At 34.8% G+C, this 25,983-nt stretch overlaps 1 protein-coding gene and 2 pseudogenes across 1 annotated transcript; 1 reads left to right on the top strand and 2 right to left on the bottom strand.

Moving 5' to 3' along the window:
* Positions 1–3,904: 3,904 nt before the first annotated feature.
* Positions 3,905–12,729, bottom strand: LOC132030340 (2-oxoglutarate-Fe(II) type oxidoreductase hxnY-like; annotated as a pseudogene).
* Positions 12,730–13,581: 852 nt separating this feature from the next.
* Positions 13,582–23,065, bottom strand: LOC132030339 (E3 ubiquitin-protein ligase HOS1). Its single transcript, XM_059419922.1, has 10 exons — positions 22,939–23,065; positions 20,469–20,859; positions 20,052–20,186; positions 19,720–19,895; positions 18,946–19,356; positions 18,661–18,819; positions 17,817–18,311; positions 16,106–16,243; positions 14,281–14,978; positions 13,582–14,159 (listed from the first exon to the last, which is right to left on the bottom strand). The coding sequence occupies exons 1-10, from the start codon at positions 23,032–23,034 to the stop codon at positions 14,009–14,011; spliced, it is 2,850 nt and encodes a 949-aa protein (XP_059275905.1). The 5' UTR covers positions 23,035–23,065; the 3' UTR covers positions 13,582–14,008.
* On the top strand, positions 17,369–17,439 carry LOC132032264 (U6atac minor spliceosomal RNA; annotated as a pseudogene).
* Positions 23,066–25,983: the final 2,918 nt, after the last annotated feature.

Genomic DNA, 25,983 nt, shown 5'->3' with positions numbered 1-25,983 from the left:
TTAGGATCATGATCTTTCAATTTGCTTTCTTATATACATTAACAAGAGAAATAAAATACCAACCAAGCAATCTCTTTAAATTATACCATCTTAACCGAAATCCCAATGTATTCACAAAAATTGCCTTTGAACACATAAATTTGTGGTCACATGAAAGAAAATGAAAAAAAAACTCTTTACTTCCATAACCGAACTAAAGCTAACCATTTGAAAATATATGTCATATTATCGTTCGAAATCTACATCAAAAAAAAAGTATAAGGATAATTTTAAGCCTTCTACTAATCAAAGCTTAAAAGCAAGAAGAAAAACTCGTTAACACTAATCAAATAGTCTTGTTAATTTCAACTAAGTGAAATGGCTACAACGCTTATACAACGAAACTAAACCAAATTAAACAAAAATAGAACTACAACACTAATGTAACAAAACGCACTGCCGAGGAAAATGACGAACAACTAAATTCCTATTTTTATGAGATCGGGTAAGTTTTAACACAACACTCAACTCGAAATTAAAAGCAAAAACACACAACAAGGAGTTCAAACATGCGTCGAAAATCGAAATAAATTAAAATGGAAAGGGGAAATCACACGACCTTTTTCGAGCAACATTTAAGTGGCTCCAAGCCTAATATAACTCGAAACACTTCGAATTCCCAAACTTGTGTATGTTCTGACCAAACGAACAACTCAAAATTAAAACAAAACAGGTTTAGCGTTTTAAAACAATATTCGGAAAATTAACGATTAATAGAGGGAATTTTGAGAAGCTATAGAACTCTTGTTTCTTCGATTGGGATTCTCGCGCTAAAAAAAAAAATGAAAAGGAAAACTTCTCTTTTTTAGGGAAATGCCAAAGGACCTAACATTTCGAGGATTCAAGGTGACTCTAAAAGATTTCACTCCTAATTCTTTTTTGGGAATTTCCGCCGCTAAGAAAACCCTCCCCTTTCAATTTCCAGAAAACGATTATTTATAGCCCCATTTCTAGGGTTTGCTGGGCGGGAATTGAGATTGGGATCTGGTCAACAACGTTCGGATTTTTCGTATAATCTCAACCATCCGATCCAAAAAGAAAGGAAAATGGACAAAACCTATTAAAACCTTAGACTCGAAAATAAAAGACGACACAAATGGACAAAAATCCATTAAGACCTTGTCCGATTGTGAACAAAAGACAAGAAGAGAACAAAACCTTAACTTTTTCGTGGTTGAACCTGGACAAGGCATTAAATTGCTCCCTAATTTACGCGTGCATGACCGGGGAAGATCGGCGTGTTTTTGCCGTTTTTATCGTGAAAAGCCGGAGAAGAGAGAGAGAAGCGGGGAGAGAGAGGGAGGCGATAGAGAAGAGAGAAGAGAGAGAGATATAAGGCTTCATAACAGGTAAAAGAACAACCCTAAAGGTTCATTTGTTAATACGTTGGGCCGGGTCGGTTAATGGGTAATGGGCTGGTCCATTTAACCTGGGTTAATGAATTAAAACACGGCCGGGGCACGTCCGGTCCGAAAATAATTATAAGTTGCGGGTGATGGGCTAAAATATATTTTTCTTGTGCTATTTTCGGGCTTCTAAATTTGTATAAATGACCTCTCGTGTGCCAAAAATGCAAAAAGTACGTGTTTATTACGTATAAAATTATATTACCTCGTAATAGCCATGCAATAATATATTTGAAATTCAACAGTAAGTAAACGTTATTATTTAATTGGTATTATATAAATGCAAAGTGTGTGCATACGAGGGTAAAATGCCGAAATGATTATAATGCGAATTATAATAATACCGGTAATAATAATAATAATAATAATAATAATAATAATAATAATAATAATAATAATAATAATAATAATAATAAATATAATAATAATAATAATAGTAACAATAAGGATAAGAATAATAAAAATAATGATAAATTTAGTGACCGTAATGGAATAATGAACACTTAAAAAAAATCCAATAATTATAGTTAATATAAATAATCATTTCTTAAATTGCCAAAAATACTATAAATGTAAATAAATATTTATGGAAGGCGGGACAAAATTGGGTGTCAACACTCTTCATTGCAAAACTCCAAGCCATTATTTGTTCGAAGACACTTAATCTTTCTGTCACACTGATTTTCAATTAATGTCTTCCAATTTTTGAAATTCTCAAAGGCATCACTTTTAGCCTTTAAGAAGTATACCCAAACCTTGCGTGAAAAATCATCAATGAAAGTAAGAAGATACCTCTTTTCACTCTTGGATGGAACCTGAGATGGACCCCATAAATTTGAACGAATGTAGTCAAGTGCCCCTTCAATTTTGTGCTTGCCCGTGCTAAAGCTAACCCGTTTCTGCTTTCCAAGGACACAATGCTCACAAAAATCAAGTGTATTAATCTTCTCACCGTTCAAAAGGTTTCGATTGCTCAAAATTGCCAACCCTCTCTCGCTCATATGACCTAATCTCATAGCCTTGTCATCATCTCGATTTTTTTTTCTAGAATGGTGTCGCCATAAGTACATAAAGACCAACCTCCAGTTTGGCCTTTAACATGACCAGAGAATCCTTGGTCACCTTGAAGTTCCACCTTCACCCGCATGTTGTATCTGAGCTTATCAAGAGTACCAAGAGAGATCAGATTCTTTTTCATATCAGGAACATGTCGAATATTAGACAATGTTCTTATGATACCGTATACGGGCTGAACCAATGCCTGCTATTTCACATACTGCATCGTTACCCAAAGTATAGTCCCACTCGTCCTAGTAAACCAATATTTTCTGAAGCACATGTGAAAAGTACAAGCTGAATCTAAAATCAACTTGTGTGTCTGAATGTCATCTATTGAAGCAGTTAGCACATAATCTTCTCGACTTTGACCTAGCTACTGATTTGCCTCTCCCTCTTTGGCTCGGGCGACCTCTAACCTTCAAGCCCTCACCATGGTCCTCTTTCTCACCATTGTTGATATGGTTTCTTAATTCATTCGAATTCAATGCATGTCTTACCATCTATAACGTGACCACCTCCTTACTGTACATCATTGAATTAACTACGTCTTCGTACACCGGTGATAATGAAAACAGTAGAGTGCACGCTAGTTTTCATCTCTCACTTTATTATCAGCATGAGTAAGATCCATAGCCAATTTATTAAAAGCATCAAGATGATCCTGTAATTGTACCTGTCTTCATCTTGAAGGTGTGTAAACGCTGCCTTAACAACATTTTAGTTGTTACTGATTTCTTCTGGTAGAGATCTTCAAGTTTCTTTTTCTCGGTACTGACTTCACATAACACGCTGTCTGATAAGGATAATTCAATTGCGCTAAACGCATCCATCTCAATCTTCTGCTTCTCGGCCTCTTTCATATTTTCGGGATACGAGTCGTCCAAAGCATAGACTGATCCTTCTCTCCATAACAACGCCATGATCTTGATCTTCCAGATGTAGAAGTTATTACTTCGCCCATCAAAATCGGCTACCTCAAACTTCATAGATGTCATAGTCTCCTCGTCTCCTAGATCTCATGACCTGTAGGCTTCCGATACCAATTGTTAGAGCAAAAACGATAAAAACACAGTAATTAACGTGGTTCGGATCGATGTGATCCTAGTCAACGAAGAACGGCCGGCACTTTTATTAATATCAAGGGAGAAAGTAAGTTACAAGATTAAATACTCTTAGGTTCTATGGTCTGTCCTACTTAATAAATCCTAGTTAACATGTATTTATATTACTAGGTCTAATCCTTTCCTAGAAAGGATCTAAATCCTAATAACACTCGAAAACCAACTAAGAAAAAAGTTTCCTTTTATTTCTTTCCTCTTTTGAGTAGGAATTGGCTTGAATATCTTCTCAACTTTCCATTTCAGTTAATTTTGATTGAAGTTGTTCATATTGATAGTTAATTTTGATTGAGGTTGTAAATGTTTCAGATCAGATGGAAAGAATTACTTTTACAATCACACTTTCAATGTGGGACTCTGAAGTCTCATTATTTTCACAACATCACAAACAATACGACAGTTCTGCAGCAATAAACCAGTCCTTATCTCTTTTTTTTTTTCACACAAAAAGCTCTTCAATATTGAGAAAATTGATGAATAAACCAGTCCTTATCTCTCCCTCAGGTGCCATTTTTGTTGCCAATTCACTAACTTATTTCTGCAGACAATCAAATCAATGTATTATTCGCCGCCAATCCCCTATGTGCAGTGGCGGAGCCACATATAGCCGAGGGTGTTCATCCGAACCCCCTCGGGGGAAAAAATACTATTTTTACAAGGTTAAAATTATTTTTTATGTATATATAATAGATGTTGAACCCCCCTTAGGCTTCTTCGTACGTTTACTTTTTTATATTTTGAACCCCCTCGGCGGAAATCCTGGCTCCGCCACTGCCTATGTGTTCCAACATCTATACTAAAAGAAGAATTATAGATTAATTAGTTGAATGACAAAATGATCAGCTCGATCACATCTGATATATCCATATCAAACTTCTGTTTTCAATCAAGAACTATTCTTACTGTATTTTTTGAAGTTTGTAGAAGCCTTTTTCTTGCACTCATTTCGAAAGCTTGAAAACTTTTCACTTAATGTACAAATTGCTACGTAACGAAGCTCCAACGGAAACGAATAATAAGGTAATTTGAATATTTATCACTATTGAGGGGTTCGGGTTCGAGTTCGAGTTCTTGGAGTGAAAATCTTGGGATACAAAACACTTTATTTAGTGGGCCTACGGCCTACCTCATGCAAATCCAAATTAGTCGGATCAGTGGACTTCTGATGCCAAATGGTTAAAACGGAAAAAATGAACATGTATCTCATTAGCTAGAGCCGCACAAACTTACACTGGTAGCCATATGTGAGGTTGTAATTCTCTTTCAAGTAGTCTGCCACGCGAACTGGAGGAAACCTGTTGACAGATCACTTATATAATAATTCCAATAAAGTAAAATGTGAAGAAAAAAAAAAGGTACTGTAATAGAGAAAAGCTGCAGGTATCTGCAGCAGCTAAAGTAAATAGAAGTAGAAGTTTTCTTGATATCTCAAAGAAGAACATTTATCAGTGAAAAATCATACACAATGCAAGTAGAAAAGGGTGCGATAAATACCTAGGAGGAGAAGATTCACTACAGCAACTCTTCAAGCATTCCACAACACAATCTGGACTTGGATCAAAAAACATAGCCACCTGGTTTTCGAAACCAGGATTTGTAGGTTAATGCATTGACCTAAAACGACGAACACAAAAATAAAAAGAAAATTAAACTTCATGAAAGAGAGCTAATTACTTTTTCAGGATTAATTGATTAGCACAATATATGATACATTCATCAAGGGTCATGTTGGCATAGTGCATTTACCTAAACAAACAATTTGTCCACCTTTCCATCATATCTCCAATGTTAACAATGAAACCCCTGCAAATTGACAAATTACAAGTTTAAAGTTACCCGAATGCGATAAAATTATGCTCTTGCAGTCTTAATGTATCATAATACTTATTCTTCATGTATCATCATACAGTGTGCCAAATAATAATCCTTTCATCATTATTCACCGCATTAACATTAATCTCTGCACTGTAATCACCGCATAACTAACATGTGAACCAAATAACCCCTAAGAATCCTAATGAAGAATGGATCATTAAAGTACCGATTCAGCTGAGGCACATCTTCCCAAATCTGCGGTTGCTGTAATTTATCCCTGCAAACCTGATAAAAACAGAAACCAAATAAAATGTTAGAACTATCAATATTGTATGAATTTACTGTTTTTTACTCAACTTGTCATTTTTCTAACATGCCTGAAGTCCAGGGAGACCATCAGTCATTAAGATAGTAATCATTCCATAATCTGTATGAGCTCCACAACCATGCATATGTTGATCATCAGAATAGTCTATCTCACCTGCAAATGATAATACAAAGTACTTAATTAGCGGGACCAATCAGTTAATGTTCCTTTCTCCAGATGGAATATTATCAACTACTCCCTCCGTTTCATTTTATACGAGGCCTTTTCACTTGGCACAGAGTGTAGAAAAAGGAAAAAAAAACACTTGAAATTTGTGGTCTTACACATGCCATGACATTTAAAAGCATGTCATTGAGCGAAAATGAGAAGTTTAGGGTGTGTCGGGTATATTTCTAATTTTCCCATTTTTGGCTTTCTGTAAAAACAAGTCTTTAAAAGCTAGTAAAATGATTTCCTAATGAAAGCATTTTAAAACAAGCTTCATGCTCGATATTACAAGTTCATTGTCTCCTCTCTAACCACCCAACGCCCCCAATCCCCCACCCCTTGACCTTACATATAAATGCTCTTAGCATAATATTTTTTGGCTTACTTACCAACCACTAAAAAATAAGTAAGAAACTCACTTATTTTCCTAAAAAATATTTTCTAGGAAAACATTTTCCTTCTTTCCAAACACACCTTTAAAGTTAACCTAATTCATATATACAAAAATGTTGTTCATTTTGGAACAGACTGAATAGAGTTTCATATAAAACAGAGAAAGTAATTGCTGGGGGAGTCATTTACAATCTTGTTCGGGCATCTAGCATATTTGCCAAATTGGCAAACCTTTAACATTACTTGTGGTCCATGGTTTAAAACAACACATATAACACACTCTCTCTCACAATCATCATCATCAGTACTTCCTCTTATTTCTGTACAGTATGTCCAACGTCAAGAAAGTTTTTTTTTTTTTTTTTTCTTTTCATTACTAAAAATCACTATTTTTCCACTGAATGTCGGTGGCAAAAATCTAAATAGTAGTGTTTCACACAGAAAAATTAGAAAGTTTCCTAGCGATTTAATAGAAACCTGTTTCCCACCCTGTGTTTTCCTAGTGAGTTGGTTCGGCGAGAAAACCATATTTTATAACACAAATTTCCCACTGAATGTCGGTGGGAAAAATCTTTGTTTCTAGTAGTGTTTGTCTTCATTCAATCTATAAAACATTTTACAGGAAGTGAAGCCATCAAATAAAATCTCCAAGCCTTACCTGGATAATGTATAGGGCGAAGAAGAGCACCTGGTGGATTGAATGCACCAACTTTTTCAAAGAAATCTTCATTCACATTCAAAGCTAGAGCAATGAGAGAGAGTACTCTTTTACCAAGATTCCTAAGCAGCAAAACAAAATGCTAATCATACAAAACTAAGGAAGTATGTAAATAGAATGGTGTGCTTCATTTATTTCTTTTTATATATGCATGCATGCTTTACCCATAAGAATAGTAACAATGCAAGTAACTTACAGAGAGACATAAGAGAGTTGATACTTACAGAATAACTCTGTAATATTCTTCCATTGTAGACCTCCAACATGGCAGAACTTCTTGAATTCCCAAAATAAAAATAATTCAAATATAAATGAAACATAATCCTATTTGCTTCTTAAATCATAGATATTAATTGAGTTAATTACAAAATCAAGCAAATAACTACTACAATATAACAGCTACTACGCCTCAATCCTGAACAAGTTGGGATCAACTATATAAATCCTCACTATTTATGCCGCTCCATTGAACTCGTCTAAGTTCAATATAAAAACTGTAATTTGTTTTGCTAGTACTAGAAGTTCGTAAAATGTTTCTCCTAGCACACAAATATATAATGAAAAATCTGCCACAAAATTAAGAAGAGGGTAGAAATTTAGGGATATCTATCTATATAGAATAGGAGAGGCAAAAGCATGGTAGGATAACAAGTGTCATCACCACAAAAATCAAAATTTAAAAATATAAAATAATGCAAATTCATAAAAAAAAATGCAAAAAATTGCAGTTTTAAAACAGTTTTATTTGGATAAAAACTACAGCACGTGTAGCATTATGAGCACTAAATTTTCTTTCTTTTGTTTGAATTCTATTGACAAAAAAAATCAGGAAAAAAACGTGTAGTCCTTGAAAGTTGCCAAATATATCTCCACTTTTACTCCCAGTAGAATGGTAGAGAAATTTAACCGACTCATTATCTCCTAGCGTAAACTAAGGAGGCATGATTTCAATCTATGTATTTAATTTTTATAGACTGTATTCTCATAATTCCCTTATCTATTTAACAGTCACACAAATGTTGCTTTGGGTTGCGAAGGAATTGAATAATCGTCGCATCAAATGATCTTCTCAGATTTTCTTTTCCTTGGTTTTATCTTTTGTTAAATATATTTTTTCCTCCATTTAGAATGAATGACTGACATACTTTTCAGTTACAACTTTGTGTTTGCATAAATTTTTGAATTCTTCTTTGTTTATGTTATGCGCGATAGTAGGATTTGTAAAATTTTATGTTCGATCCAGGATCAAATTCTTTTCACTTTTCAGTTACAAATTGTGTTTGAATGAATTTTTGAATTCTTTGTTAGGTTATGAATGACAGTGTAGGATTTGTAAAACTTTATGTTTGATCCAGGAACAAATTCTGTATATCTGATTACAACTTCTGAATCAAAAGATACTGCAATGAAGACATGATACTCAATATACTTGCAATCTTTTAGGGCCTGGTAACTGGCGATGATGATCCCAATAGCTTCACATTAGATGTCCAGTAAGTTCTACATCATTTCTTAAATTTTAATCTTTTCTTATTTATTGGGTATCTTTATTTTAGAATAGAAAGAAATAAAGGTCGAGAAAATGTTGATGTAGTTCCAGATGGGAAGGGCAGTATATCGACTAAAGGTATAGGGTTGGTTCGGCTTGATTTTTTAAACACCAAACCAAACCAATTGCGTCGGGTTTTAAAATTTATACACCAAACCAAACCAATAAAATTTGTTTTTCAACCCGGGTTTTCTCGGGTTGTTCGGTTTTTCGGATTTTTCGGGTTTTTTTTGAATAGTCTTGATACAAAACATATAACTTTTACTTTAAATATTTCTTTAGTCCTAGTAAGATACAATTATATAATTAAGGTGTTTCTTAAGAACATAACACAAAATGTGAGAAGAGTGATGACATTGTATTAAAATATTCAACAAAAGCTAATATAATCGGTTAAAATAAATGTTACTAATTAACAAGCCATAAAAGAAAATGACCATAATCTAAAAATACTAAGTCATGCTAAAATAAGTATTAATTATATGACAAAGAAAAAAAAAACTTAAGTTATGTATTTTTACTCTCTAAATCAATTATGCAAAACTAAAGAATAGATATCCAACATTATTGTCATTTCTAGTGGTAAATTGAATTTCTTTTGTTAGGATTAGTGTTGAGTTGTGACTTTATTTGAGTTACTAACATCCATAGGATATAAAACTTATTGACATTCAAAATTCTAAGTTCAAGCTTGAATAATAGATAATAGATAAAAAATTACTTAAAAAATTTAAGAAATATTTATAAATTACTTTACAAATAAATATTTTTATGTATAAAATATTTTAAAAATTGAATACATGTAAGTATATTGGTTCGGTTTGATCTTTTTTTAGTTAAAACCAAACCAAACCAATAATGTCGGGTTTTTTTCCAACACCAAACCAAGTCAAACCAAACCACTAGTCGGGTTTTTTTCTCGGTTTATCGGTTTGTCGGTTTACTTTGTACACCCGTAATATCGACCATCAATAATGTTATTTGATTTGAATTAACTAATTAAACACTTGGATAATGAACCATACTAATTTTTTATGAGGGAAAGTTCTCGAGTGAGAATGAAAATATCAGAAAAGAGAATTTGTGAAGTTAACTACAGTATATATCTTCTTTTCTTTGGCAATTGAACAGGCTTCAAACAGGAATGGAAGCCAAAAATGGAGCAGAAAATATGTGGCCGGTCCGAAGAAAGCAAAGAAGCAACAACTCACTCAACCGGAGAGGAGGTTTCATTGAAAACTATTCTTAGTGTGTCTCGATAGGAGAAAATAATATCACTGTTGCAAACAAGAATATGCAACAATTTAACGTTTCTTCCATCTAAAAATAAAATAAAATATATTACTTTATACTCCTTATATTTTTCTTAATAAAATAAAATTCAAACAAGCTTCAATAACAATAAATTTTAGCATCTGTTAAGTTATTTGTGTAGGGTTGGGGGTTCATTAGTAATAAATGTTAGCATGCGTTATATCCAAGAATTTGCTATAAATAAATAAAAGTACGATTTAATCCAAATGTATTGTTATTGATAAGATATTTCCTTTCTCGTGTAAACAGAGGACTACCTCTCGATTCGATATTATCCTACAAATTTCGGTAGAAATTACTAAGTGGCATTTTTAATAATTAGAATTGCATATTAGAGCTAATGAAGAAATAGAAAGTCATTTTGGCAGTGCTTCAAACATTCATAGATTTATAACTATTTTTCACCTAACTATTAGAATATTCATGGAGTTAAGAAACAGTTCATATCATACTTTAGGATTAGAATTGACACTAGAGGGAAGCGGATCCTCCAGTAATGTTTGGTCAAGAATACCTCAATGCAATGTCTGATATGAGCCACGTGAACAAAGAAAAATGAAGAGATTGGATTCATCTTCTTAATTATATTAGTCTCCAATTATATTAAATCTAATTTTGCGATCTGGAAAGAAAGAAAACGAAAAAAAAGGTCACACAAAGAAGTAATAAGGTTATTTCCGTGGAGGCCTCCAAAGAAGACAAGTCAGTGCTTGGTCATTAGCTATTTATCAAAATAAGATAATTAACATATAGTTTTGAGAACTGAATTTCTTAATGCATAAACTTCTTAAGAGCTATGATTTTGAGAGCTAAATTTCTTCCCAGATTGCCATTGCTACAAGGGTTTCTTGGATGTATGTGAAGTGGGTGTTGAAAATTATTCTTATTAGAGGATTTGAATCTCTAAAGGTGAGAAGAGATTGTATAACATTATATGAAAATGATTCCTTTACTAAGGCAAAATGGTCAACTCTGTAAATTTGGTAGAAGAAAGAACATTTTGAACTTTGAAGACTGTTAAAAGCGAAGACATCTCAACTAACTATAGAGGAAATATGTATTGTGTGTCTCTTTTTATTTAATTTATTTATTTTAAACTTAAACATAAAATGAATATCACTACAAAATGAATTCAGACCACTAGATCTTTCATGTACATGAGGCGCATATCAAACATGGCATTGAGTTATACTTGACCAAACATCACTGGAGCTGATCTGCTCCCGATTTTTAATTTTCATGTTCATCTGATTTGTCTTTGAAATTGCCATTTATTATGCATTTGCACACTTCCGACAAAGAAGAAGATCAGATTTTAAATCTGCTATATATAACTACAATTTTTGTGTTTTGTGAAGCTCTTAGGGATATGATAAGAGTGTTTTTTTTTTTTTTTTTCAAATCGAAACGTCTAAAGTAATGCAATCATCATAGGATATTAGCTGATCAATTTAAATTCGTATTATAAAAATATCGATTTAAGCATTAAATCATTGATGACGTTAAATTTAGTACAATAATAGTTATATTTAATAATTCATAATCTATTGATTTTAAATATATTAATGTTATATGATAAAAAAAATTATTATATCAAACAAATAAGGTCATAATTTTTTGCGATTAGTTTTTTTTTATATTAGTTGCGCATCGCGCGGGTACTAATACTAGTATATAAATATACCTTCCGGAGGCCCCTGATTTAGATTACCAGAGGGTGAGGTGATATGTCTTCAGGTGCTCCAAAATAGATGCTTTCTTTTGGATCCCCTGAAATCCAATTCGAATGAAAAAAGGAAAGGAAAATAAGCAAAAGAGAGAAACACTGGTTCAAACTAATTAATTACCAACAGATAGAAGATACTCCCGCTAAGGTGTTTGATTGAATACATAGTTATTAGAAAGAAAATTGAAACTTGTTGTCTTAAGCATATCATGACATATTTATTGCTATAAACTCATGTCATTAAGGGTAAAGATGAGAAGTTTTGTATATACTACAAAAATATAGGAATTAGCTACGAAATTCGTCCCCAAATAATACATAGCTAACATGATTTTTTGATAATCCATCGCTAATCCACTGTTAAATATAATTCGCGAAGGATTTGTTGTTCAGCAACAAAAGTTGTGCATTACCAAGTCATGTTTCTTTTTTTTTTTTTTTTTTTTTTGGTAGTGAAGGTTAAATTTTTTCCTGGACATCTAAAAATGTCATGTCATTCTTTTCGGTACAGAATAAAAAAATTGTTAAATAAGCTGAAACTAGGAGTAATAGTTTTTCTATTTCAAGTGCCTAAATCAATAACAAATAGATGTAACAGAAGGATGAAAGCAGAAAGAACCTTTGGGATTGTCAACAAGATTAAGCTTCTCATCATAAAAGGGTGTGTAACCTCTATGATTCTTGCGAATCATTTTCATCTTCTCTGCAAGTGATAGAGCAAAAAACTTTCTGCTACCTTCAAAAACTCGTTGAATTAAATCTTCTTCTACCCCATGATTTATTAGGTAAAAAAATCCATTCTCAATGCATGCCTGCAAACAAATTGTCAAAATGTTCACATCATTTAGCATTGTAACTTTGCTATATTGTGTGAATCATTTTAAAGAGTATAGACAATTTACCTTCCGGAGTAAATCAGTGAGTAAGGTCTGATCTGTAGAGCTAAGATCAATTATCGGAAGTTGCAAAGCTCCCTCCATTCTTTATTTTGAAAAATATGTAATCACTAAAACAAATACAAAGTGTGAAACACTGCCCACAAAGACTAATGATTTATAGTGACTCTGTGTACATAGCACAATAAACTATGTTCTATATAACAAATATATTTCTGAAACACTAAGCTCACTACAATTATTTTATAGTGAACACTACTGGTGACTCTGTATACATGGTATAATAAACTATGTTCGATATAAAAAAGATAATGATTAGAGCATACTTCAAGTTGGACGCTAAATCATCGAAGCAATACTAAGTGAAACAATAAACAATAGCCCTATAAAAAAAAATGTAAAAAGAAAGGCTAAAGAATACACTAAAAAGTTGAAGTGCTAATTATATATATCTAGTGTATTGATTCGTGATTATTTTGGTAAAAATTTATCAGAACAATATTAGAGCGTCACAGTATAATGAGAGTTTCTTTTGAAAAAATGGTATAGGATACCTGTGACTAAATAAAAAATTCAGATGCCCATGTGTCAATGAGTACAAAAATTATGACTTACTACAGGTTAGTCCACCTACCTGTATTTTGCTTAGCGCCTAAAAAGGAAGGTTTTACGTTATACATTGAACGCTAGCATAAAAATAATAACTTATGATAATTTTTGTACGATTGATCAACCTACTAATAAAGAATCGAAACATAGTTGACTAATCGCCAGATATATTTAATTAGTACATCAATAGTGGCTCTAATATTGAAACGTTTCTCAGTTCTGTCCATTAAGCTACTTGACTCGTTAACAAGAGTTAAATAAGATGGTAAAATTTCTCCAGAAGTAAGAACATTACTCTTTAGACTACAATTCTCGAGATTCAACATGGTCTTAATAGTTCAATTTGTGCTCTAATGTCTGATACCAATTGTATGAGGGTGGCAAAAGACCATACCTAAAAATCAAAAAGCCGAAGGTGAACCTAATATTACATAATATCAAGGTCAGTTTATGCATCTATCTACATGCTTTTCAAAGAAAAGTTTCTGCAATATGGGCACAACTTCAAAAGGAAACAATAAATATTTTACAACCAAGCCTTAAGTCGCTCTTCTCACATACAAAATTGTTAACCCAGACATCGGCAGTTCGTTGGAAGTATGCGTTGCATCCAAGAGAAAACCAGTGCAAGGGTCAAAAGAGGAAACACTGAGGCCCCGAGCTTCAACTATGAGTTTCAATCCCGAGTTTACTAGTGCCAAGAGGAGAAATTTGAACAGCAAATTTTATCAAGAACTTCAATGCCTCCCAACTCTGGTCTGTTTAACAAAACACCACATCCAGCAAAATCATGTGTTGTCACATTCTCAGATTATACAACAGCAACGTGTATCATCTCCTGGCGGCAATCCTCCTGCTTCTTCTGACTCCTCTCAAAGCGCGTGGTGAGGGATGATCCTCGTCTTCACTGGTGTCATCAGACCTCCACCTTGGTCCACCATTAGTTTCTAGATGCACGGGGGAAGGACCCTTTTCTTCAAGGCTTTTTAAGTGACAATCAGGGTAATAACAAAAAAATTAGACCAAAGTTAAGATTGGCAACAAAACCCATGACAACTAAATCAGCTGACTAAAACAGAAGACATTTGAAAAATCAGGTTTACCTCCAGGTTATATCCATTGAATCATTTAAAGGTAACATCCGGGGTCTATCAGCAGCATCTGACAGTTGACGTTTACCGGGATAACTCATGTATGAATCTTCAACTGAATCTTTTAATATGCCTCTGTTGCTACTAAGAGAATTGACATTGTTACCAGCAGTTTGGTGAAAAATATAAGATTCATTTAGAAACCCATTCTGAGACTTCTCGGGTGAAACTCTATATGTCTGAGAATTGCGAAGTCGGCTAATAGAAGATTCCCTTGACGAATTCCTGGGGAGTTTCATCAAAGGAGCAGGAGAATCAACATGGCGACTTGCAGGGGTCGAAATCTCATCAAATTTTAATGTTCTACCAAGGATGCTTTCAGGTTTTAACACTCCTTCAGAATCATTAAAGAAATGTGCTGGGGAACTGGGAGAACTATAATGCCCAACTTTAAAGCTAGACAGATTTGATGATCCCCCCAGTACAGGTGGAGCGTCAAGAACAGAAGGTCTAACAATATTAACTCGCTGAACGAGAGTAGAATTAGTGGGAGGATTAGCCAATAAACTGGTCAAGATAGGTTCTTGGGCTTCAGCATCGGACCTATCAGAGATGTTGACTCTGTCATTACAAGTAACAACCACTTCAGGCAACTTCCCTGTCCTTACTTGCTGCTGTAAGATATCTGGTAACAGCTCCACTCCCTTGTCCTAAAAAAAATATAACCTCTTTTCAAAACACTACAACACGTACATTGCAACACCATCAAAATAAGTAGTACGAGTAATAAATTACAATGTTTGTTTAAGCAAGTGATTTGTTCTGTATCTTAATATTTTGTTGTCGTCTTTCTCTTGTAATCCTGCATTGATTATATTTCTTTTGAGCCGAGGGTCTATCGGAAACAGCTTCTCTACCCCATAAAGGTAGAGGTAAGGTCTGCATACATCTTACCCTCCCCAGACCCCACTTGTGCGACTACACTGGGTATGTTGTTGTTGTTGTTGGTTGTTTAAGCAAGTGATCCAGTCATCAGAAACGCTGGTAAGTGATCACAGAGAAAACAGAAAAGGAAAACGAGAAGTCATCTAATTATCACATTGAAGCAATAAAATGACATCAAGTAGGAACGGGCTCGGTGATCAGTGACCTACACTGCTATGTGTCACAATTCAACTAGTTAATCCCTATCTTCTTATCAGTACTGCAGCTTCAACTTCTCTTGTGATGCTTTTTCATTAATTTCATATATTACCTCTTATTGGTTTGTCTGGAAAGCGGGTAGGGGGGAGAGAAGCACCATATTAAACAACCATTCCAACCTCGATATGATGCTGCCTATCTCAAACCTCAGCTTTCACCCAATTCGACTTTTTGAAATATGCATTTCCAAATAACTTTAACAGATAATGAATATTCAAGGTATCCCGAGATCACATGCTCCGTCAAACTAGGTAACATAAAATAAAAAGGGAATAATACTTGTATCTGCTGGTAACATACATACGGGTCCAGGCATCCAGGGAAATACGATCAGTAATTGAATAATTAAAATTTAGGACATAGGAAGGAAATCATTTTACGGATAACAGTCCGGATAATCTGTTTGAATGAAAACACAAGCATTTCATTTAGGCAGCGGTGGGTAGCTAACCAGAGTAGGATCTGGATTAAAATTAAAATAAAAAAAGAAAAGAGGACCATGATTGGCAGAGCAAACAAATACTATTCACTCTACCGATTTCCTATTCAAACATCAAAACTTGAAACTAGTAAATATCCAAATTCTTTATATGCATAGAGAAAACAACCAATCAAAAAGCTGAAGTTCACTCACAACCAAACAAGTCCTCCGATGATTTATTGATCTTATCCTCGCTACGACATCTTCGCTGACAGAATTTTGAGAAATGAAGTTTTCCTCCATGCTCCGAAGCTTTTGATCAACTTGGTATGCTTCGACATATCTATGACGCTTTACAAAAAGACAACAGTAGTACAATTGTTAGGCGGTCCATACGAAATCCATATCAAGATGGATAGACTACAAAGTACCAAAAGTAATCCTGAAATCATGTCCTGCCAGTCATATATACATATAACACAAAGATCCCTTTTTTTTTTCTTTTCTGATAACCGTGGTGTCCGGGCCAGCTTGTGCGCACCTCAACTAATTGCACGAGGCACCTATTACCTCCCACCAGCACAAGTACCGGGTAAGACATACACATACATTATGTGCCCACAAGCTCACATAAAAGCTATTTCTGTATCGTAAACCATATGATTTTCATCAATAATGGTGTCACATACTTACCATCAATAATAAATACAATACGTCAATTTTGCTTACCACCATAAGACAATCATGTTATATTTGTGATGATAAGACAATCATGTTAAATTTGTGATGACACTAACTCAAAACTCCAAAGAGAAATGTCAGACAAAAGTGACCAGTATAATACGTGGAGTTCATTCATAAATTCAACACTTGAAGAGAGCCACAAAATAAACACACGAAAACTTAAGAATTCATCCAACGTTAAGCTCGTTAATGTTTAAGAACTAACATTGCTTGTAGTACAACACATAGAAAGAGAATGAAATTTTAAACAAAAGCATTTTTAGCAAGAAGTATCTTGCATTAAGCTGTCCGTGTGAGGTACTATTTGATGAAAATAATCAGGGTGAATAAAGCATGTACAGGCAAATGAAAAGCCAACCATAACATGTAACATCAATGACTGAGCTCTGTAATAAACACGTTTACTACAACATGGCTATCATAACTTGTTCCCGAAAGTTTGTTGTAGTTGTCAGGATGTCCCCCTGAGTCCTGGCATACGTCTATTCTCTCTTCAATATTTATACTCCAAATACCATTCACAAGTCCATTACTGATTGTGCTAAATGATTATAACTAGGTAAGTGCAAATAGACATGGGTAAAAAGTCAACCAAATCCAATTTTATCTATTTCACAATGTTTCTCAAATGTCACTCATCTGGATGGAATCTGATAAATCTATTAACTCACCTACCTATTTAAGTTTCCTTGCAAATTCAATTCTTTAACAAATAACTTCAGAATGTACAGGGAGTTCGAAGAAAGGATAGATATTCAGCATCTCTTCTGACAGGGACGGTAACAGCACTCAGTACGACCTTTACCTGTTACCAGACGCATCTGACTGAGGTTACCAACTTCAGTGGACCTTACCCAGTTTCCGCAGAGTCAAAAAAACTTTCAGAAAGGAACAAAATCAGGTCAATCGTTCAGTAACTGACAGTAGGTTGCAAGTGAAAAATCGAGTGCAATCTGACAAAAGTCTAGTCACCGATGGCTAACACCCAAAGGACTATTGAATAACACTTGTTTAATTTTCTTATCACTAATAGGTAGTAACTAGTAAATGAGTTCAAATGAAAGAGAGAAACATGTAGGTGGGTAATGAGCTGCCAAAATAAACAAAAGTTTTCTGAGTGCAACAGCAAGTCTTAAAAAATTGCAGAATAGAAGAACATGAAACCTGGATGTAGAAGTACCTGCAAGTAGAAAACTACAAGAAGATTCCCTATGGCCGTTGAAGGATCCTCGGCGGCAAAATCCAAGAGACATTTATGAAGATGTTTCTCCTCATCAGCACTCCACGGCAGTTCTATCATGCGGTCAACCAAGTTCCTCCTAATACAAAGACAACAAATTTCAGTGATAAGAGTCTCCACCCAGAGACCCCACGACCTGCATTGGTCCTCTACTTCAGCAGAAGCACCCTGAAATTGTTCACCCCTCAACTCTTTTTCCTTGATCTTAGCACAGACCAGCCTTTGATATGTGAATGCTTCAGTCAAAAGTCCACACTCTACCCGCACACGAACAGCAGTCACAGCCTCCCGAAGTGAATTTAGCTGTGTGCCATCTTGTCCAGACCACCTTAGAACCATGAGAGCTGCATCAGGGTTTTCCCGCTCCAACAGAACCTGAGCAACTTTTGGGTGTATTGTTGGGCTTGATATTTCTGGGAGAAGTTGACAGGCTTCCTGGGGATACAAGAAACTGATACTCAGCATCCACACCAGTCCAAAGACCATATAGTTTGCTTAAGAAGGCTCACAATGATGATTTCTTTATTTTAAAAAAGGACACAATGAAGAGACAATAACCAAGTCTATTCATCTTGTGGATATGACAATAGTTAAAACAATTCATAAGATACCCAGGATCTATAAAGCAGAATTGGGTTCATCACATAAACTCTGGCATATGTTACAACTCATCAGAGAGCACAGTGGAGATTAAAAATAACAGATATGAGATTATTATAAGATGACTCGGCCTACAACACAATACTCTCAGCATCTATGAGTGAAATGGTACTTCCATCCTTACCTTCAGCGCAGGAACTCCTTCATCATCTAAAAGGAAAAATGTGAAGGATTCCAATAGCGAGTGCCTGGTCACACCAAAAGTGGCAGCAAAATCATCAATGATGTGTCGCCACTCGTCATCAGGTACTGTCCATTGCCGGTCAAACATAAAATACAAGAACTTTGAAGGATCAAGGAAAAGAAAAAGGGAACATTCTCATGAAAAACCACTAAAATCAACTATTTACCCAAAAAACAATAAAATAAAACCCAAACATTAACTAAACATTCTATTACAAAAGGATACAATTGCTTGTTTTGCAACCACCAAGTCTGAACTTCCTCGTAAAAAGAGAATGTCAGCTGCAGCTCGCAAACTTTCAAATGGATAGCATCCAGCCATTCCCTCTATTTTTGACCGTGAATATAAAGAACCTCCATCCTTCTGCAAATAGGCAAGTGCTAATTCTTCCTCATGATCATCTACGTCTCCCTGCTCTGCTGCTTCAACATTCGAAAGAGCATCTTCAATAAAGAGTGTGGAACGATATTGCGTGTCGTATTCCTCAGAATGATTTACTGAATCGGGCCATGCACGTCTAATTGCAGCAGATTTCCTTTCACGGACCAGAGCTCGCCATGATGCAAAATTTTTATGACGAGACTTCACGTTCTCCAAGAACTCATGTCTTATACACCAAATCATTATCTCCATGTGCTGCAGATTGGCACAGCAGTTATAGTCTCATAAAATGCTATGAAGAAGTTGTCCAACCAGCAACATACAAAACTTTTTTTAAAAAAAAAAAAGTTTTTTTAACTTACAAAACTCAATTTCTTTGACATAATAGATACAGAAAACACCCTTTGGAACCAAGGTTATTCAATCAACATGCATGTTGTGATAATCACTAGCTCATAACACCATCCAGGATCTCTAGTTAATGCAAGTACTAGCATACAGAAATAGTAAATCTATGCAAATGTTTCTTCAAAAAAGCAGCCAATAAATAAAACAGGCAAAAATAAGAAATGAGGAAGAGGTGGCTTGGCCCACTTGACAAGAATCTCAGGAGCTTACCTGTTTTGTCTTTAAGATGCTCTCTTGAAGGTGGTGTAAATCATGAAGTTTTGCAGAAAGAGAACCCTTGAATGATGACTCCAAGACATCAATAACGTTAGAGATGCCACCTAACTTCACAGAGAACTTGAGAAATAAACTCAAGTTCTCTTTCAGTGCATCCATGGTTAGAGTATCTATAACAAAATCAAGGGAACATTAACCAATCACTATTTCCCCTTTGATAAGGAATTAGAAGTAATAAGTTTAATAATTACTTAATTTTTTTTTGAAACTGGTAACTATAAGTTTAATAATAATTATTAAGTTTAATAATTACTTAATTAGGATACATATCACTTGAATCTCGGTCAAAATATTGTTGAACATCCTCTTGCACCAATCTTTGACCACCACTTCATCAAGCAAGAAAGCAATGATAGGATCACTGGACACAGCACTTTCATCCATACAAACATCTGTCACATCTGTTTGCTGCTGTTAAGACTAACATAATAAATTATATAACCAGCTACAAAGAAGTTAAGAGGTTCTACTTTCTTAAATAAAAAAAGAACCACACAACCAACCACCAATTTATTCCTTATATGGTTATCTTCTGACTATGCATCAGTAATCCTTCCTTTCACACAGAATTAACAAAACAATAAAGAAAAAAAGTTAACAGCTTTTTAACTAATTTCTTTGCAAGAAAAATCATATGCAACAGAGATGTTAGTCCACCACTGGTCTTAGTATAAAAAGGATACAGTGGCATATTAGAGAAACCAGATTGTTTTCTAGTGCCACATCAAACAAAGCATAAAGCCGCTGGATATCAGCAACCAGTTGTTTATCACTGTCCTCTTTTTCTTGTAATCTGTCATCACACCTCTTGGAGATGAGACCCGCCTCTATGCACTCGTAGTATAGGCGTAGTCTAAGTCTATTGCCATCTTTTGGTAAAGGGATCCTACATATAGGGCAAACATCACATCTCTGACTGCATTCCTCGCATAAAGAGGCATGACCACATGAATTCAACACACTCTGTACATGTCGTCCACAACTTCTTAGATCTCTAGTTGCCCGGCAGTGCTCTACTTTGGCTTCATCACATAATTCCAATGGATCAATTGACGCCAAGTGCTTCAATGCTCCCTGTAACGAGATCCAGCTATGAGTAAATCCATAAAAACTGGAACGTTGTCTATCATTTAACATAATAATTAGCAAAAGGAAGGCAAGAAGCAGCTGTAAGTCCTGATCATAGCAAAACAACTAATGGAGCAAATGGCGCTAGTAAGGGGACAAATGGACTTCCTTGGTAAGTTGCTGACCGTCGGGGAACTTGTTGCTTCAACCAAAGATAAAATCCTTAATGCTGATAGACATTCCAAATGGGGAATGAACATTGACATGGCCTGTATATTCTGTCGAGAACCCTGTGAAAGCAGAGACCACCTGTTTGTTGAATGTGGCTTTGCCAGGAATCTGTGGTGCAGACTACTGGTTTGGTTAAGAGACAGACATGTACATGTGCTACATGGACACAGCATTTACAATGGACTGTTACTAATGCTAAAGGAAGATCCCAAGCTGGACAGATCTTTAGGATGGTCTATGCAGAGACCAATCATGCTATTTGGTTAGAACGGAACCAAATGATACTTGAGAAAACAAGTAGAGATGTGGGGTGTGTTCGGCATGGAAGAAAAAAATCCAATTTTCTCATGTTTGGTTGGTCAAAAATTTTGGAAAACAAGCTCCTTAAAAATGAGGGAAATGACTTCCCTAATGGAAGTAGGGAAAACAAGTCTCACAAGTGGCATTCCACATTAATTGTCTCCTCCCCACCTCGAACATCTTCACCCCCATCCCCATCCCCCTACCTCCACCCCTATCCCCACTCCACCCCCCACCTCCAACCCCACCCCACCCCATAGTATTTGTCTAGATTTTTTTTTTTCTTTGATAAGGATATTTGTCTAGATTATATATAAATGCTTTTAGGATAATATTTTTTGCTTACGTACCGATCACAAGAAAATAAGTAAGAAACCCACTTATTTTCCTAGAAAAACATTTTCCTTCATACGAACACACCCGTAGATAGAGTAGCTAGGGACATAGCATGTACTTGCAACATTAGAGCTTCTCCTGAAAACCCAAAGGCTACTATAAATGTGTTTGCTTTAGTCTTCTAGCAACTGGGAAGTCTGTTTTATTTGGTTGTAGCTTATCCTATACTTACTAAAGGCACTAAGGATACCCTCGCTAGGAGGTGAACCTCTAGTGAACGCAAGTATCGATACATAGTCTAGCGTTGCTTTGTGGTTAGGAGTCATAGTTAAGGAAAGCTAGCTGTGGTAGTTAAGCTATAATATGTAATGCTTCATAAACCTTAACTTATCAATAATAATTTAATGCTTCATTTGGTTGATTAATAGAAAACCTTACCTTCGGGTATAAGGTTAGTTGGTTGTTGAGGATTGATGGTCGTCTATGTACCTACTTTCTTGCCAGTAGTATCTATTAGCATTATTCTCATAATTTCTTGTTCTTCTATTACCTGAATTTCTTGTGCTTCGGTTTTTCACATTATTTCGTTGTTGTTGCTGTTCTTTTTTCCGAATGCTATGTATTGCTTTCCCTATCGCACTATTTCGTTATTATTACTGCTTCCTTTCCCGTATCCTTTTTTCAAACTGCTGTGAAATGCTTCACTTTGAGTTGAGGGTCTATCGGAAACAGTCTCTCTATCTGTACAAGGTAGGGGTAAGGTCTGCGTACACTCTAACCTCCCCAGAGCCCACTTATGGGGTTACACTGGGTATGTATGGTGTTGTTGACATTACCAAAGAAAAACCTAATTTTATTGCTCATAAACCCGCTTTCCCCTTCATTTTTCAGTAAAATTCCTAAACCAAACTGCACCAACAACATCAAGAACAATAGCTAAGAGTCCTCTAAAACTAAGGATTCTCTAAAGCAAACAATATCCCTACACTGACTTACAAATCTACCAAACTAAAATCACTTGTAACAGAAAATGTTCACACTTGCCAACTACATCACCTTTTTAACATACAAAAGGACAACAACAACGAGAATTAAGCTTATTTAACATAAATAGACAAACTAGGAAAAACAACGAGCAAGTAGAACATAGATTTAACTTAAACTATTGAAATTAATGTCAGGATAAGGAAGGTGGAGTTGCAAGTGAAAAAGAGGTACCTGGACACGGTGACACGTGTAGTTAGGAGAAGAACGGAGACCGGAACCGCCGTTAACAACAGTGTGAGAAAGTTCGTCGAATCTTCTTCTCTCCATTGGTTCAGTAAAATTGATTTAACGCCGCAGTGACGGTGGAGGAGAAGGAGAGGGGTAAGGCAAGGGAGGGAGGGTTTTTGAAACACTTTTCCAGTGTGCCTTTCGTTTCTCTCTCTCTCTCTTTTTTTTTTTTTTGGCTCCTCGTTTTTACTTTTTGTTTATTTTTCTTTTTTATGTTCCTTCACATTTCAAACGTTAATGTAATGTAATGTTTGATAATGCTTATAGATAATTTTTTTTTGCCACCCAAAAACTACACACCTCTCCGTCCCGTTGGACTATTACCCCTGGATAATTTTTTTCGTCATTAAAATGCCCTTTTTTCCGATGTGGGACAAAGCGCGTGAGACTACACCGCTCAAATGGCGCGTTATAGCCTTTTTTATCCGATGTGTTTAAAATTGACCGCCACATAGATGCCACATAGATAAATTTAAATTCCCTCCATTTTTAGGCTACTTCATCTTCTAATTTCTTTACTATTTAACACTCATCTCCATTTTTTTTTGGTCAAAATAATACCCATTATAAATTTAGAGCTAGGGATAGTGATTATTCTTATGTTTTCCGAGAATAAATCAAATTCACAAAAAAAAAAATATCAAGAAAAAAAACTTGAAAAAAAAAAAAAGGTTGAAAATCTAATCTTGTTAAAGAAAATCTGATTGACAAGTTCTTGTTTGGAGTTGCTACTTGTTGCTTGGTTGGAGTTGTTTAAGCACTAATTCTTTGATTTAGGAGAAAACTAAACTCCATTGTCTCTCTCTCTCTCTCTCTCTCTGGGGTGGTCTTTAAATTTGCCCTCATATTTGAAATCTTTAAATTTTGCCCTTCGGCTAAAACCCATAAAAGAAGGTTCCGGGTTCGAAAGTTACTAACGATAAAAAATTTGAAAAAAATTCGCAAAGGCAGTTAAATTTCGCTTATGTTTATTTTTCTGGCGAATTACCAAATACTCTTTTTTGTTCCACGGCATACTTATGCCTTCAAATTATATATAACTTTGATAATTCCTTCACTTAAAAAATGTCAACCGCATGATAAAGTTTGCCCATTAAATTTTGCCTTATAATAAACTTTGTTATAACAAGGAAAACTTACGCGCTTATGGGCATACTTTTAGTTATGTTTTATGGGACACACTTTTAGCTCGGCCCAAGTATTAAAAGTTTCCTTGAAAAGTTAAAAAAAATATATATATGTAAGGGATTTTTTTTCTCTCTCTCTCGGCGACACTTTTAGTTGTGTAGTCAACTAAAAGTTATCTTTTAGTCGACGGGGTGTTTAAGCCGGGCAAAATCGATGTTTCGGACTTTATATATATATATATATATATATATATATATATAAACTTTTAGTTATGCCTTAACTAAAAAGTATGCCCCAAAGACATAACTAAAAGTATTGCCATAATGCGAAAGTTTTTCTTAAGGCATAACTTAAACTTTGCCTTATAAGGCAAAGTCTATGCATTAAGGTTTTTATGGGGCATAATATTTGCCTTAACTAAAATTCAAAGGCATAACTAAACTATGTCTTAGGAAAAATTCTTTTCATGCCTTATAATGCTTGGACTTTTATATGCGGATCCGCATAACTTTAGCTTTTTCCTTAAAGATTGTATGCGGATCCGCATACCTCTCCCCGATCTGTGAAATTATTTTTTTATTTTATCTTGAGCGGGGGTTCGAACCCAGAACTTCATGTATTTGCCCACCTTTTCAAGCGAAGGGCACAACTTAAAGACCAAAAATATGAGGGGCAAAATTTAAAGACCACAAATTTGAGGGGCAAAATTTGGAAAAGACCACCCCAAAAAGAAGGGCGATGGCGCAAAAAAATGTTCTTTAAATTCTTGATTGTTTGATCAAATTAATGGATGAAATTTGTTCTACTTGGTGTTAGGAAGCTTCCTTTTCACATTTGAATTTTTTTCCCAAATCAAATTCAAAAAAAAAATCAAAAAAAAACCAAAAAATCAAAAAAAAAAAAAAAAGGTTGAAAATCTAATTTTTAAAGAAAATCGATTGAAAGTTGCTTGTTTGGAGTTACTACTTGTTGCTTGGTTGGAGTTGTTTAAGCTAAGCACTAATTCTTTGAGTTGATTTGGGAGAAAATTAAACTCCATTGTTAGGAATTTGGAGAAACTCATGAAGAACACCAAGTGGGTTTCTTTTAAATTCTTAATTGTTTGATCAAATTAATGGATGAACTTTGTTCTACTTGGTATTAGGAAGCTTTCTTTCACATTTGGGTCTTTTTTGGATCAAATTTGAAAGTTGGTGTGATTTTTTTTTTCAACTCCTAATGAAGATGATGATGATGATGATGTTGATGAAGATGAAGAAGAATTGGGTATGGGTTTTTGGATCCTCATCGAAAATGGAGTGTGGAAAATTGAGAGATTTTTTTTTTTTTTTTTTTTTTGAAGAAGAGTAAATGGATGGAGGAAGGGGGAAATTAATAAAAAATGAGGGGAAATTAAAGATGTGGCACGTGGGCGGAGCGCGTGTGGACAAGCACCGTAAATAATTTGAGGTTGTCGTATTGAACTCATTCATGGCCACGCAAAAAAGGGGGCATTTTAATATTGAAAAAAATTGTCAAGGGGGTAATAGGACCAAAGCAAAGGTTCGGTGTGTAGTTGGCATTTTGGTCAAACGTTGGGGAGTATTTTGACTATTATCTCATAAAATCCATTTAGCAATGTAATGTTTGGACATACTCCCTCCGTCCCAAAATAAGTGTCACTTTAGCAAAAATAATTTATCACCAAATAAGTGTCAAATTCAAGAAAAAAATTGGTAAGTATTTTCAACTATGCCCTTAGCATTTGAGAAGTAATCTTCTGAAATACTGCTCAATTCTCAAAAAAAAAAAAATCTAATAAATAGGGGTAGTTTAGTAAACTTCACATTGTTTTTAATAATTTCTTTGTGAGCGTGATTT

The sequence above is a fragment of the Lycium ferocissimum genome, chromosome 9 (assembly GCF_029784015.1).
Source record: "Lycium ferocissimum isolate CSIRO_LF1 chromosome 9, AGI_CSIRO_Lferr_CH_V1, whole genome shotgun sequence".
Taxonomy (NCBI): Eukaryota; Viridiplantae; Streptophyta; class Magnoliopsida; order Solanales; family Solanaceae; genus Lycium; species Lycium ferocissimum.
The sequence above is the reverse complement of the archived record's forward strand: the minus strand, read 5'-3'. Positions and strand labels throughout refer to the sequence as shown.

Excerpts from the sequence above, each read along its gene's own strand:
- LOC132030339 (XM_059419922.1), bottom strand. The coding sequence starts at position 23,034 with ATGGAGAGAAGAAGATTCGACGAACTTTCTCACACTGTTGTTAACGGC. Across the intron at positions 19,896-20,051 it reads GACCGAGATTCAAGTGATAT|ATACTCTAACCATGGATGCA; the intron begins GTATCCTAATTA and ends ATTTTGTTATAG. Across the intron at positions 14,979-16,105 it reads ATCGGAGGACTTGTTTGGTT|GACAAGGGAGTGGAGCTGTT; the intron begins GTGAGTGAACTT and ends TATTTTTTTTAG.